The sequence below is a fragment of the Neovison vison genome, chromosome 1 (genome assembly GCF_020171115.1).
Source record: "Neovison vison isolate M4711 chromosome 1, ASM_NN_V1, whole genome shotgun sequence".
NCBI lineage: Eukaryota > Metazoa > Chordata > Mammalia > Carnivora > Mustelidae > Neogale > Neogale vison.
Window position 1 is genome coordinate 125,118,672 of NC_058091.1, and position 13,229 is coordinate 125,131,900.

General features: G+C 35.0%; 1 protein-coding gene across 3 annotated transcripts in view; it reads right to left on the reverse strand.

Moving 5' to 3' along the window:
- The window catches only part of GMDS (GDP-mannose 4,6-dehydratase), a 633,896-nt gene that overhangs the window by 112,273 nt on the left and 508,394 nt on the right, over positions 1–13,229 (reverse strand). For all 3 annotated transcript variants that reach the window (XM_044257882.1, XM_044257899.1, XM_044257891.1), the window contains one exon: positions 11,667–11,785. In XM_044257882.1, the coding sequence (XP_044113817.1) occupies positions 11,667–11,785 (119 nt within the window). The remainder of the gene's footprint in view (positions 1–11,666; positions 11,786–13,229) is intronic.

Here is a 13,229-nt window from a genome sequence, read left to right on the forward strand (position 1 = left end):
CCAGTGTCGAAGAGGTTACTGCCTGTGTTCTCCTCTAGGATTTTGATGGATTCCTTTCATCCATTTTGAGTTTAACTTTGTGTATGATGTAAGAGAACAGTCGAGTTTCATTCTTCTGTATATAGCTGTCCAGTTTTCCCAGCACCATTTACTGAAAACACTGTCTTTTTTCCTTGGATATTTTTTCCTGCTTTGTCAAAATTATTTGACTATAGAGCTGAGAGTCCATTTCTGGGCTCTCTATTATGTTCCATTGGTCTATGTGCCTGTTTTTGTGCCAGTACCATGCTGTCTTGGCGATCATGGCTTTGTAATCTAGCTTGAAATCATGCAATGTGATGCCTCCAGCTTTGTTTTTCTTTTCCAACATTTCCTTGGCAATTCAGGGTCTTTTCTGGTTCCATACAAATTTTAGAATTGTTTGTTCCAGCACTTTGAAAAATGCCGTTGGTATTTTGATCAGGATGGCGTTGAAAGTATAGATTGCTCTGGGCAGCACAGACATTTTAACAATGTTTTTTTCTTCCAATCCAGGAGCATGGAATGTTTTTCCATCTTTTTGTGCCTTCTTCAATTTCTTTCCTGAGTGTTCTGTAGTTCCTAGAGTATACAGCCTTCACCTCTTTGGTTAGGTTTATTCCAAGGTATCTTATGGTTTTTGGTGCTATTGTAAAAGACATGAACAGACACTTCTCCGAAGAAGACATACAAATGGCTAATAGACACATGAAAAACTGTTCATCATCATTAGTTGTCAAAGAAATTCAAATCAAAACCACATTGAGATACCACCTTACACTAGTTAGAATGGCCAAAATTGACAAGATAAGAAACAACAAATGCTGAGAGGATGTGGAGAAAAGGAACCCTCTTACACTGTTGGTGGGAATGCAAGTTGGTGTAGCCACTTTGGAAAATAGTGTGGAGGTTCCTCAAAAAATTAAAAATAGAACTATCCTATGACCCAGCAATTGCACTACTGGATATTTACCCCAAAGATACAGATATAGTGAAAAGAAGGACCACATGTACCCCAATGTTCATAGAAGCAATGTCCACAATAGCCAAACTGTGGAAAGAGCCAAGATGTTCTTCAATAGATGAATGCATAAAGAAGATGTACCCAATGGAACATTACTCAGTCACCAGAAAGGATGAATACCCAACTTTTTCATCAACATAGTTGGAACTGGAGGAGATTACGCTAAGTGAAATAAGTCAAGCAGAGAAAGTCAATAATCATATAGTTTCACTTATTTGCAGAACATAAGGATAGCATGGAGGACATTAGGAGAAGGACGGACAAAGTGAAGGGGGTAAAATCAGAGAGGGAGGCGAACCATGAGAGATTATGGACTTGAGGAAACAAACTGGGCGTTTAGAGGGGTGGGGGATGGGTGAGCCTGATGGTGGGTATTAAGGAAGGCATGGATTGCATGGAACACTGGGTGTTATATGCAAACAATGGATCATGGAACACAACATCAAAAACAGATGTACTGTATGGTGACTAACATGATATAATAAAAAAGTCTTCATTTTGAGAGAACTCCAAGCCATTCACAGAATTTCAAAGGAAAGAGTTTGAGTAAAAAGGTGTCCTAATTCTGATAAATAGCCCATTACTTCTCAGGAGGGGTCAGGAGTTAGAGACGAAGAGATGTCTCATTATGTCCACAACCTCTATCCACCTACAGGTGGGCGAGTGTGTTCTTTCCCCTGCAGTGGCCTTTCTCCAATGAGTGTCTGCACTCAGTTCTGCCTGGTCACACCAATGTGAAACATTTCTCGTCTCCACACATAAAACCAGTTGTCTAATGTTACTGTTCTCACATTTTATTTATCCCTTGTTTTCAGTCAGTTACCCATTTATTAATCGCAAACACTTATACAGAGCTTTGAAGCATCAGGCACTGTTTTAGGGGCTTCACATATTTTTAGCCCATTTACTCTTTACCTCATCCCTGTGAAGTCAGTATTCTATTATCCCATTTTGCAGTTGGGAAAATGGAGACACAGTGATCGTAAATGACTCTCTTTGGTAGCTATGGGGCTGGGATTCAAGCTCAGGGGATGTGGCACGAGGATGGGAAGATGGTGCTTTTACAACACAATAGCATGCCAGGCTGTGTAGACAGAAGGACGAATGTCTTCAGAATGAAAGCTAGCAAGTCTGAAACAAAGAAATGAAAACAGCATCCTTGGGAGAAAGAGGCCTGCCCTCCTGAAGAGTTTAGAAAAGCATATTTCCGCAAATTATAATCTATGAGTTACTGAGGTACAATACTATCCCTGGCCTTCCCAGCTTTGTTTAGATCTCAGTGTGTTTTCTTTGCTTCTTTCTGCCTGCTTTCTGACTGTGTGGACACTGTTCCCAAGAAGGACTCGCTGGCCTGTCAGAGCTCACAGCTGCAGCAGGGACTCTGAAGCCCAAGGAGCAGGCTTGGCCTTAGCACATGAAATTGCCTGTGGCTTCCCTGCTCTTCCTCCAGCTGAGATCGGTATGCTGATGCATGGGGCCCTAAGAAGATCCAGAGGAAGGAAATTGAAAAAAAACAAACAATAGAACAGAACTTGCAGACAGCATTCACAAAACCATCATGATTTTATTATCTAGCCCTGAGAAGGAATTTGATATTTTCAGACAAACTATGAAGAATATGCACTGTAAGCATTCTGTTCCCACAACTCCAATGGTATGACACAGAAAGACCTGGAGCAGGTCCTGGGCACTGGGCAGGTGAGTGCTGCCAGGGTGATGCTCAGCCACCCAGAAGACTCTTATGAAAGTGACAAAGTGATTAGCACCTCATATCAATCTCTTTTTTTCTGGAAGAATTTGGAAAAAAACTTTGTATTTTACCAAAATGTTATATACCATTCAGAGACAATTTTTAATATACCACTAAAAGCTTGATTTGTGGTTAGTGTGCCTTTTGAAACAAAATGAAGTCCGCTGCCTGAAATTTGAAATAGATTTTAGTAAAACCGACTCAACTGCTTTACTGGACCTTCTCGGAGAAACTGCCAATGGCAAGCACTACTCCTTCAGGGAAGGAGTCAGACTTAATGGGTATCTGGTATTCAGGTTTGAACAACAGAAGAACATTTCCCAGCGGGTGATCCACAGAACTCTTGTTTGTGTAAGCTTTTAATATAAACTTAAAAATTAAGCTTGGAAAATGCTGGATTAAACAAAGTTAAACAGTTTCTTTACTGGCAATTCTCCAAGGGGGGTTATAATATTCAGTATTTTCTAAATGAACTAGACATGGAATGCTTTCATCGACATCTCCTGGAATAGCATCCTACTTTGTGAGGGACTGTGCTAGGTCAGAAAATAGGCATTTGGATCATGGGAGTACAGGTCAGAGAATGGCCTGGTGACTGCAAACATTATCTCCAAGATGGGAGAAAGGCCAAGTCTCATCCACTTTTCCAAAAGAGAGTCTTCTTGGGGCACCTGGGTGGCTCAGTGGGTTAAGGCCTAAGCCTTCAGCTCAGGTCATGATCTCAGGCTCCTGGGATCGAGCCCCGCTTCGGGCTCTCTGCTCAGTGAGGAGCCTGCTTCCCCTTCACTCTCTCTGCCTGCCTTTCTACCTGCTTGTTGATCTCTGTCTGTCAAATAAATAAATAAGATCTTTAAAAAAAATTAAAAAAAAAAGAGTCTTCTTTGGGGATTCATTTATAATACTACCTGATATTTTTAAAAAAAATGTGTGTAACATGAGTTCTCACTAAAAAAGGGTACAAGTTCCTCACAGACAGTTTGGATACAAAGCAATATATATAGTAGATATAAACATTCACTACAAACACACACACACACACACACACACACACACTTTCTACATTCCACAATGTAGAAAGTGCCATTGTTAAATTTTTGGCAGGAAAACGTTTTCCTCTAATCTTTTATAGGCATAGTCTTAGAGAGTTTAGATCATACAACAGATCTAAACTTGTATCTTTTTTTTTTTTTAGTTTAAGATTGTTGTAATCATACTTTATGTTATTCAAAGTCCTCTTAAGCATTATTTTAAATAGTGTGATAACACTTTATTAAATTAACTTAAATATTCCTTGATGATAGGCTCTTAAAGTTCCTTGTTTTCTAATCCTTTTATTAAAAAATCAACTATATTGAGGTATATTTTACAAATAATAAAATATCTAACAAGGGTATAGTTTGATGAGTTTTGAAAAATGCCTGCATTTATGCAATCACCACTATAGTCAAGATATGAGACATTTCTACCACCTTAAAAGATTTCCCTGTTCTTTTTCCCAGTCACCACCCCAAACTCAGCCCATCTCACTCAAGAAATCAATGACTGGCTTTCGATCAGTCCAAATTATTCTTTCCTAGAATATCATATAGATAGAATTATATAGTATGTACTATTTTGTGGCTAACCTTCTTTCACTAAGCAATGATGCTTGATTTTAAAATCATTAGATTTTAAGATTCATCCTAGTCCACTCCTTTCTGTATCTAAATAGTATTCCACTGTACAGATACATAACATTTGTTTATTCATTTACTCGTTGATTGAATGTTAGGGAAGGCAATGCTTTATTAGGAATGAAGCCATTAAACATATTCATGTATAAGACTCTATGTAGATATACATTTTCATTTTTCTTTGGGAAATGTCTGGGAAAATTGCTGGTCATGTGATAAATATAGATTTTATTTTTTAAGAAAATATTTTGAAACTATTTTTCAAAGTGGTTGTACCATTTATATTTCATCACTAATGTATGAGAGCTCTAGCTGTTTCAGCATCCTCAACAATACTTGGGCATGGTGGTCATTCTAATGGGGGTGTAGTGGTGTTACATTGTGCTTTTCATGAACATTTCCCAGTTGATTAGTCTTGTTGAGCATCTTTTCATGTGCTAAATAGCTATTTGTATATTTTCTTATGTGAGGTTATCTGTTCAGATATTGGACCCATTTTTAAATTGAGTCATTTGTCTTTTTATTTTTGAGTTATAGGTGATCTTTCCATGTCCAGATAGAAGTTTTTTTTTGTCTGATATAAGTATTACCCTTATTTTCTCCCAGATCATGATTGTCTTTTCATTTTCCTAATGGTCACTTCCAAAAAGCAGGTTTTTAATTGTGATATTCAGTTTGTCATTTTTTTTTTCCTTTCATGGCTCTTGATTTTGGTGTCCTAAGAAATCCTTGGCTTCACCCCAAATTGATATAAACATTCACTGCAAACACACACAGAAACCAAAAAGCCATAAAGAATAATAAATTGCATTACATGAATATGTAAAATTTTTGCTACTTGAAAGGTACTGTTGAGAAACTGAAAAGGCAGTCATGGACTGAGAGAACCAAAACATAAAAACTCTTATAATTCAACCTAGTAGAGAAACAAGGTTATCTTTGCCTACCTTGAAGTTGCAAAACCTTTCCTCTATGTTTTCATCTAATGGTTTTTTAGTTTTAACTCTTATGTTTCTATTGATAATCCTTTTTCAGTTAACTTCTGTATGATATGATTTATGGATTGAGTTTCACTCCCTACCCCCAAATGGTATGGCTATTCAGGATTCCAACACCATTTATTAAAAAGACTATCCTTCCCCAATAATTACCCTGACATCTTTATAAAAATTTAATTGGTGGTACAAGTAAGAGTCTATTTCTGGACTTTATATTCTGTTCCATTGATCTATAAATCTATCCTTATGTCAATATCATGCAGATTAGGTGTTAAAGGAAGTTTGATCTTTTTTTTCAAAATGATTTTAGATCCTTTGCAGTTTCATATAAATTTTAGAATCAGCAGGTCAGTTTTTACCAAAAATGTCTGTGATTTTGATTGGGACTGCACACAATCTATAGACTGATTTTAAGATTCTAAGAGAATCTATATCTTATCAACATTCAGTCCTCTAATCCAAGAACATAGTATATTCCTCTATTTATTTAGGGCTATTTTGGTTTCTCTGATCAGTGTTTTTGTATACATATAAGTAAAATTGATTTTTATGTACAGATTTTGTATCTTGTGGAATTGCTAAATACACCTGTTAGTTTTAGTGGTTACTTCAGTGGTAGAATACTTAAAGTTTTATATGTACCCCATCATGCTATCAGTGAATAAAGACAGATATAGTTCTCTCTTTCATTTCTTTTTCTTGTTTTATTTTTGGCTTGGATCTTCAAGACAATTTTGAAAAGGAATAATAAAAGGAGACATCCTTGCCTTGATCCTGATTTTTAGGAGAAGAGCCTTCAGTCTGTCAACATTGAGTATGATGTTAATTGTGGGGCTTTCTCAGAGGCTATTTATCAACTTGAGGAAATTTCCTTCAGTTCCTACCTAGTGTGTTGGAAGTTTTTTTTTTCTTTAATAATAAATAGTCATTAAATTTTTTTTCAAATGCTTTTTCTATAACTATTGAAAAAAATCATATGGTTTCTCTCTTCCGTTTTTTAAAATATAGTGAATTATGTTGATATTTAAATTGCAAACTTATTTTTGATTCCTAGGACAAATCCCACTTGGTCATGATATATCAACTTTTTATATACTGATAGATTCAATTTGCTAATATTTTTGTAGTGATTTTTTATTTCTATGTTTATGTGGAATACAAGTCTGCACACACTTAAACAGTTTCTGTGTTTAGTACCAGGATAATGTTGGCCAAATAAAATGAGTTAGGAAGTATTCTCTTCTCTTTTCTAAGTGTTTATAGGAAGGGTATTATTTTCTTTATTAAATACTCAAAATTGAGTTTTCTAAGAGATAGAACCAAGACTTCTATTTTTCTCTTCAGTCAGTTTTGGCAATGTTGTATCTTTTACAGAATTTGTCCATTTCCTCTAGTTTGAAAAAGTCACTGACAGAAGTTTTTCATAATATATCCTTATTATTCTGTTAATATCTTCAGGATCTGTAGTGATGTTCCTTCTCTCATTTCTAATACATATAATATGTCTTCTCTTTTTCCCCTGATCAGTCTGGATGAAAGTTTATCCAGGTTGGGGTTGCACTGATTTTTCTCCACTGTTTTTCCGCTTTCTATTTCATCAATCTCTGTTCTTACATTTATCAATTCTTCTTTCTGTTTGCTTTGGGTTTAGTTTGCTCTTCTTCTAGCTTCTTACAAGGGAAGTTACTTCTTACAATGAATAACTGGCTCGGGATCTTTTTTTTTTTTTCAATATTGGTGCTCAAAGCCACAAACTTCTCTTGAAGCATTGCTTTAGCTAGATCCCACAAATTTTGGCATGCTGTTCCCATTTCATTTAGTTTAAAATATATTCTAATTTCCTTTGTGGTTTCTTCATTAGCCTGTGAATTACTTAGAAGTGTGTTGTTTAGTTTCCAAATGTTTGGGGATCTTAAACATTTTTTTTTATTTTTGGTTGTTAATTTCTACTTGAATTTCATTTTGTTCAGAAAACATCTTCTTGTAATTTTAATACTTTAAAATTTATAAACTTCTCTTATGGCACTGAATATGGTCTATATGGTGACTGTTACAGGTACATTTGCATATATATGTATTCTGCTGCTCTGGGCTAGGGGGGGTGGTATGTTCTAAGAATGTCAATTTGGTCAAGTAGACTTACTATGTTGTTCTAGTTTTTTCTATCCTCAAAGATTTTCTGTTTACCTGTTCTGTCAACTATGGACAGAAGAGTGTTGAAGTACTCAGATATAAGGTTTGTCTATTTTTCCTCAGATCTGTTAGTATTTTGAACTAATGGTAATAAGGTATATATACATTTAAAATTGTTATGTCTTCATGATGAATTGATCCCTTTTAAATTATGAAATGACTCATACCTTCTAATTAAATGAATTCTAATTTGTCACATATAAATATAGCCACTCCAGGTCCCTTATGGGTTAGTGTTTGTATTTTCTCTCTTTTCATCTTTTTACTTTTCACCTGTATGTTTATATTTGATGTGTGTCTCTTGTAGATGGCATATAGCTTTTTTATCAAGTGCAACAAATTATTTCTTTGTTTTTAGAGAATTTAATGGACCTAATCATCAATATAGTTATTTGCTTTATATTTGTCCCATCTGCTATTTGTTCCCATTGTCTCTTCTTCTTTCTTTTAGATGAAACACTTTTTTAGGACTCCATTTTAACTCTACTGTTGCCTTATTGCTACTTTTTATTTTGTTTTTAGTAGTTTCTCTGGAGTTTGTAGTATGCACTTCAACTTACTTCAGATTATCTCTGAATAATTTTATATCAATTTGCATCTAGTTTAAGAATCTTACAAACAATAAAGTAATGAAATGCTTCTATCCTGCCCCATACTTTATGCTACTGTTGTCATATAATTTATTTATGCATATTAGAAATTTCATAATATAGTATTATGATTTTAACTTCTAACCAATTGATTTTTAAAGAAATTTTAAAATGAGGGAAAAAACCTTTTATGTTTTCCAACATATTTATTGTTTCTTTTGATCTTCATTCCCCCCTAGAAATCCACATCTAGAACTATTATCATTTTCCTTTTCTCTAAATGTCTGCTATCAATGCCTTTGTTTGTCTGAAAATAGTTTTTAATTCACCTCCATTTTTGAAACAGTTTCTCTGGGTATAGAATTCTAGGTTGTAGGGTTCTTTCAGCAGTTTAAAACTGTTATTCCACTGTCTTTCGTCTTACATAGTTTCTGATAACAAAACTTTCTTTTATCTGTTCCTCTGTAAACAGTTCTCTTTTTTCTCTGGCTGCCTTTAAGAGTTTCTCTTTAGCATTTATTTTCAGTAATTTGACTATGATGGGCCCGGGTGAAATTTTCTTTGTGTTAATCCTGTTTGGGATACAGTGTCTCTTAATGATCTGTGATTTTATTGTTTTCACCAAATTTGGGGAGATTTTGGCCAATATTTAATTTTTCCTCTGTGCTCTACCCACTTTTCCTCCTGGGACTCCAGTTACACATGTTAGTTAGCTTGATATTGCTCCACAGATCACTGAGACTCTGTTTTTTTGTTTGTTTGTTTGTTTTCTTTTATTATTATTTTTTTCCTTCTCCAGCCTTTTTTTTTTCTTCCATGTTTCATCTTGGATAATTTCTAATATTATACTTCTATATACTTAAAGTTCAACAATCCTTTCTTCTGCAGTATTTAATCTGTTCTTGATACCAACAGTGAATTTTTCATTACAGATATTTAATTTTCCATCTCTAGAAGCTCCATCTAGCTATGTTTAAATATGTATTTTCTCACTCTTCTCACTAAACCCATGTTTTTCCCAAGATATTTGAGTGTAGTTATAATAGCTTTTTAACATCTCTGAGTGCTTATAACATCATCTCTATTATTCCCCAGACTGTTTTTACTGATTGGTTTTTCTCTTGGTTGTAGGTCATATTTTCCTGCTTCTTGACAGTCCTACTAATTTTTTTTATTGAATGTTGAATGTTAAGAAATTTATATTATGAGTCTAGATTTTACTCTCTTCTTTTGAAGAATGCTGAGCTTTGTTATGGTAGAGGTTTGTTCCTTGTGTCCTTTTGAAGTTTGTACTTAAAGTTTGTTAGTCTAAGTCTGGAGTAGCCTTTACTCTCAGGATTAGCCACATTATTGAGACATAGTGCTTTAGAATTGGTATCACTTCTCTGAGTGATGAAAAAGTTCTCTCCACTGAGACTGGCTGAAATGCAGATGCTTCCTAGACTTGAGTAAGCTCTGATGAATGCTCAGTTCCCAGCTCCCAGGTAGTTCTTCATCTAAGTTTATGGAATTTCTTCTAGGACATGTTTTTAGGACATCTACATCTTATTATTCAATACAAACTGAATGGGGTCCTTATACAGATTTCTGGAGGTTGTTTTTCTTTGTAGAGCCCACTTTTCTAGAACTCTGCTCCCTAATGTTAGGTGACTCAGACTCTAAATTCTGACCTCTACCTCCTCAACTCAGCAAAACAGTTTTCTCTGTTGGAGTGCCTCTTTCATGTTTCATGGTTAAGACTGTGCCTCTAGGAAGAGGCCCAGAGTGATTGCAGGGGTCACCTCATTTGTTTCTTTTCTATCAAAGATCACAGACTTGCACTACCTATTGTCCACTGTCTAAAACAACTACTTCATATATTTTATGTAGTTTCTTTTTTTTTTTTTTTAAGATAGGAGATTTAATCTGATTTCTGTCATTCTATCATAGCTCAAAGTAGAAGTCCTTTCTTATATTTCAAAAATGGATTTTGGAAAACAGTTTGGCAGCTTCTCAAAAAGTTAAACATAATCATATGACCCAGAAATTCTACTCCTAACTATATATTCAAAAGAACTGAAAGAAGGAACTCAAATGAATATCTGTATATCCATGTCACAGCAGCATGATTTGCAATAGCCAAAATCTGGAAGGGACCAAGTGTTCAACAAAAGATGAATGGATGAACAAAACGTAGCATATACATATAATGGAATATTATTCAACCTTAAAAAGGAATGAAATGATGATTTAAGGATTTCATTCCTTAAAAAGGAATGAAATGATGATGATTGATTCCTTAAAAAGGAATGAAATGATTGAATATTGATTGATATTCAATCAACTTTGAATATATTGAGTTTTATGAAATAAGCCAAACACTAAGGACCAATACTATATAACCTGATTTATATGAGGTACCAAGAGTAGGCAAATTCTTTGAGATATAAAGTATAATGGTGTTTGTCAGGGGCTGGGGGGAGGGATGGATGGCAAGTTACTGTTTAATGGGTCCTGTGTTTTAGTTGGGGAAGATGAAAAAGTTCTGGAGATGGATGGTGGTGATGGTTGTATAACATTGTGGATATATTTATTGTCACTGAAATGTATATTTAAAAATGGTTAAAATAGCAAATTTTTTGTATGTGTATATATGTTTTAACACAATAAAAAATTACCAGAAAAAAAATTTTCCATCTATAATAAAGGACTTCAGAAAAATCTTGCAAACATTCCAAAAATTTCACTCCAAAATCTGTGTAACAAAACACATAAATGCAACGCATGATTATAAACTAGATCATTTCGGTATAAAGCATATCATTGGCCCAGCTGGCAAAACTCAAATGAAATCTAAGGATTAGAGAGTTGTAACCTATCATTGTGAATTTCCTAATTTTGATGATTGTACTGTGTTTATGTAGGAAAATACCACTGTACTGTGTTTATGTAGGAGAATACCATTGTTTACAGGAAATACACACAAAAGTCCAGGGGTGATGGGGCATCAGGTTGGCAACCTACTCTCAACGGTTCAAAGAAAAGAAGACTGTTTGTAATGGATTTGAAATTTCTCTCTCAGTTTTTTTGTGGTTTCAAAATTTTAAAAATATAAATGAAAATATTAAAAACAATTGTATAATATTATCACATTGATCTAGTAAGAGTAGAATTACCTACAGTTAAATCACAGTAAACCATGTGTCAGCCATAGAAAAAATTTAAAATTAAAAAAATTAAAAACTTTCAAAAAAAAAAGATAAAATGTAACTGGGATTGGATGTAATGCAGAACAAAGTCCCTGTTTCATACTGAAACTCCATGTATTGCTCTACAAGAGACTAAAAGGGGAAAAAGACAAAACAAAGTTGGAAGAGCAAGCACACATGCAAACCAGCCAGCAAGTGTCTGATATGTGGCCGGAAATCAATTCATACTTACACAATCGTTTTTCCAATGTGCAAAAACGATTTCTCTACAAATTCCCGAACACTATGGACTTCCCCAGTCGCTATGACAAAATCCTCTGGCTCATCATTCTGCAACATCAGCCACATAGCCTAGAAAGAGAGAGAGGCACATCCAAGTTAAAGTTGCATCCAGCTGTCACTTGAGAAACATAATTGTATCAAAAACATGTAACTGGAGGGTTGTAGCATGGTGGGTTAAGCCACCAACTTTTGGTTTTGGTTCAGGTCATGATCTTGGGGTCTTGAGATAAAGCCCCACATCGGGCTATGGTCCAGCATGCAGCCAGCTTAGAATTCTCTCTACTTCTCCCTCTGCACCCCCACCACACGTGCACTCTCACTCTCTCCCTCAAATGAATAAAAAAAATTTCTGTAAAAAAATAAAATTAGATATGGACATTGCTAAAAAGTAAACTGATGCATATTAATTTTTTCCCCCAAGACTTTATAGGAACATACATCAATTTGAATAAGGCAGCACTAAATCAAAGGTGGTTAAGAGTGCTATACCAACAGGAACTAGGAGTAGGGTTTTCATACAGTAGACACTGAAGCAAAACAAAGGAATTACATGATTGACTATAGTTTACACGTTGCCTTATTTGAAAAAGCAGAGGTAACTGTTTGTGATTGGTTGTTCCTAAGGTTCCTTTTGTTGGATTTGAGTGCACTCACTCTGGCTTAGGTATTGATTCACTTACATAGGCTGTTAAGGAATTAAATGTCACCTCAGTCTAATGGCCTCCTTGTTTGAATACGTTGACATGCACAGCTAGAAAATAACCATGAATTTAAAACAATATTCTCAACATCACAGTAGTGGTTCTCCAACTTTAATGAGCATCAGAAGCATCAGGGGAACATCTCAGCATAGATGCCTGGGACACAGAAGTTCCCACCAATAGGCTGGAAGACATGTTTTAGGCACCTTGATTCTCACACAGCAGGTCTTTGGGCAATAATTTAGAGGAACAAGACATTCAAGAGCATCTCTGGCAAATAAACTTTCTATAGTATATTTAAGAAAAGAAGAGCTTACAAAGAATTGCCCAATTTTCCTTAACATCATGGACAAAAGGTAAGGAAAAGTCATTTGAAGACAGATGATCTTCCTCAAAAGTAGAACCAAATTTCCTAACAATAAAGTTAGAAATTTTTCAGGGTGTTGACATCAAAAAGCAAAGTAAATCAAGAATCATTAAAGGGAAAACAATTATGTAATGAACAGTACTGCTACTTTTAAAAAAGTTATTTGAGTGGTAATAAGAATATACCAGAGTTCAGGATTCATCAGGCAGCATTTCAAGGTCAGGTGCTCAGTGTGTGCTTCACAGTGGTGCACTTTTTCAACAGGAACAAGAAGTCTAGCTGGGCAATAGTGCGGTTGCGTGTCTCAGACACAAACTGGTGGCAATGGTCACAGCCCTGCTCCACTAGGTTATAACAACTTTTATCAGCAGCACACAGGCCTATCATTTCTATAGTTTGGAACTGTGCTTTAATTTTAATGATTTTGTTATACAGATTGAAGATG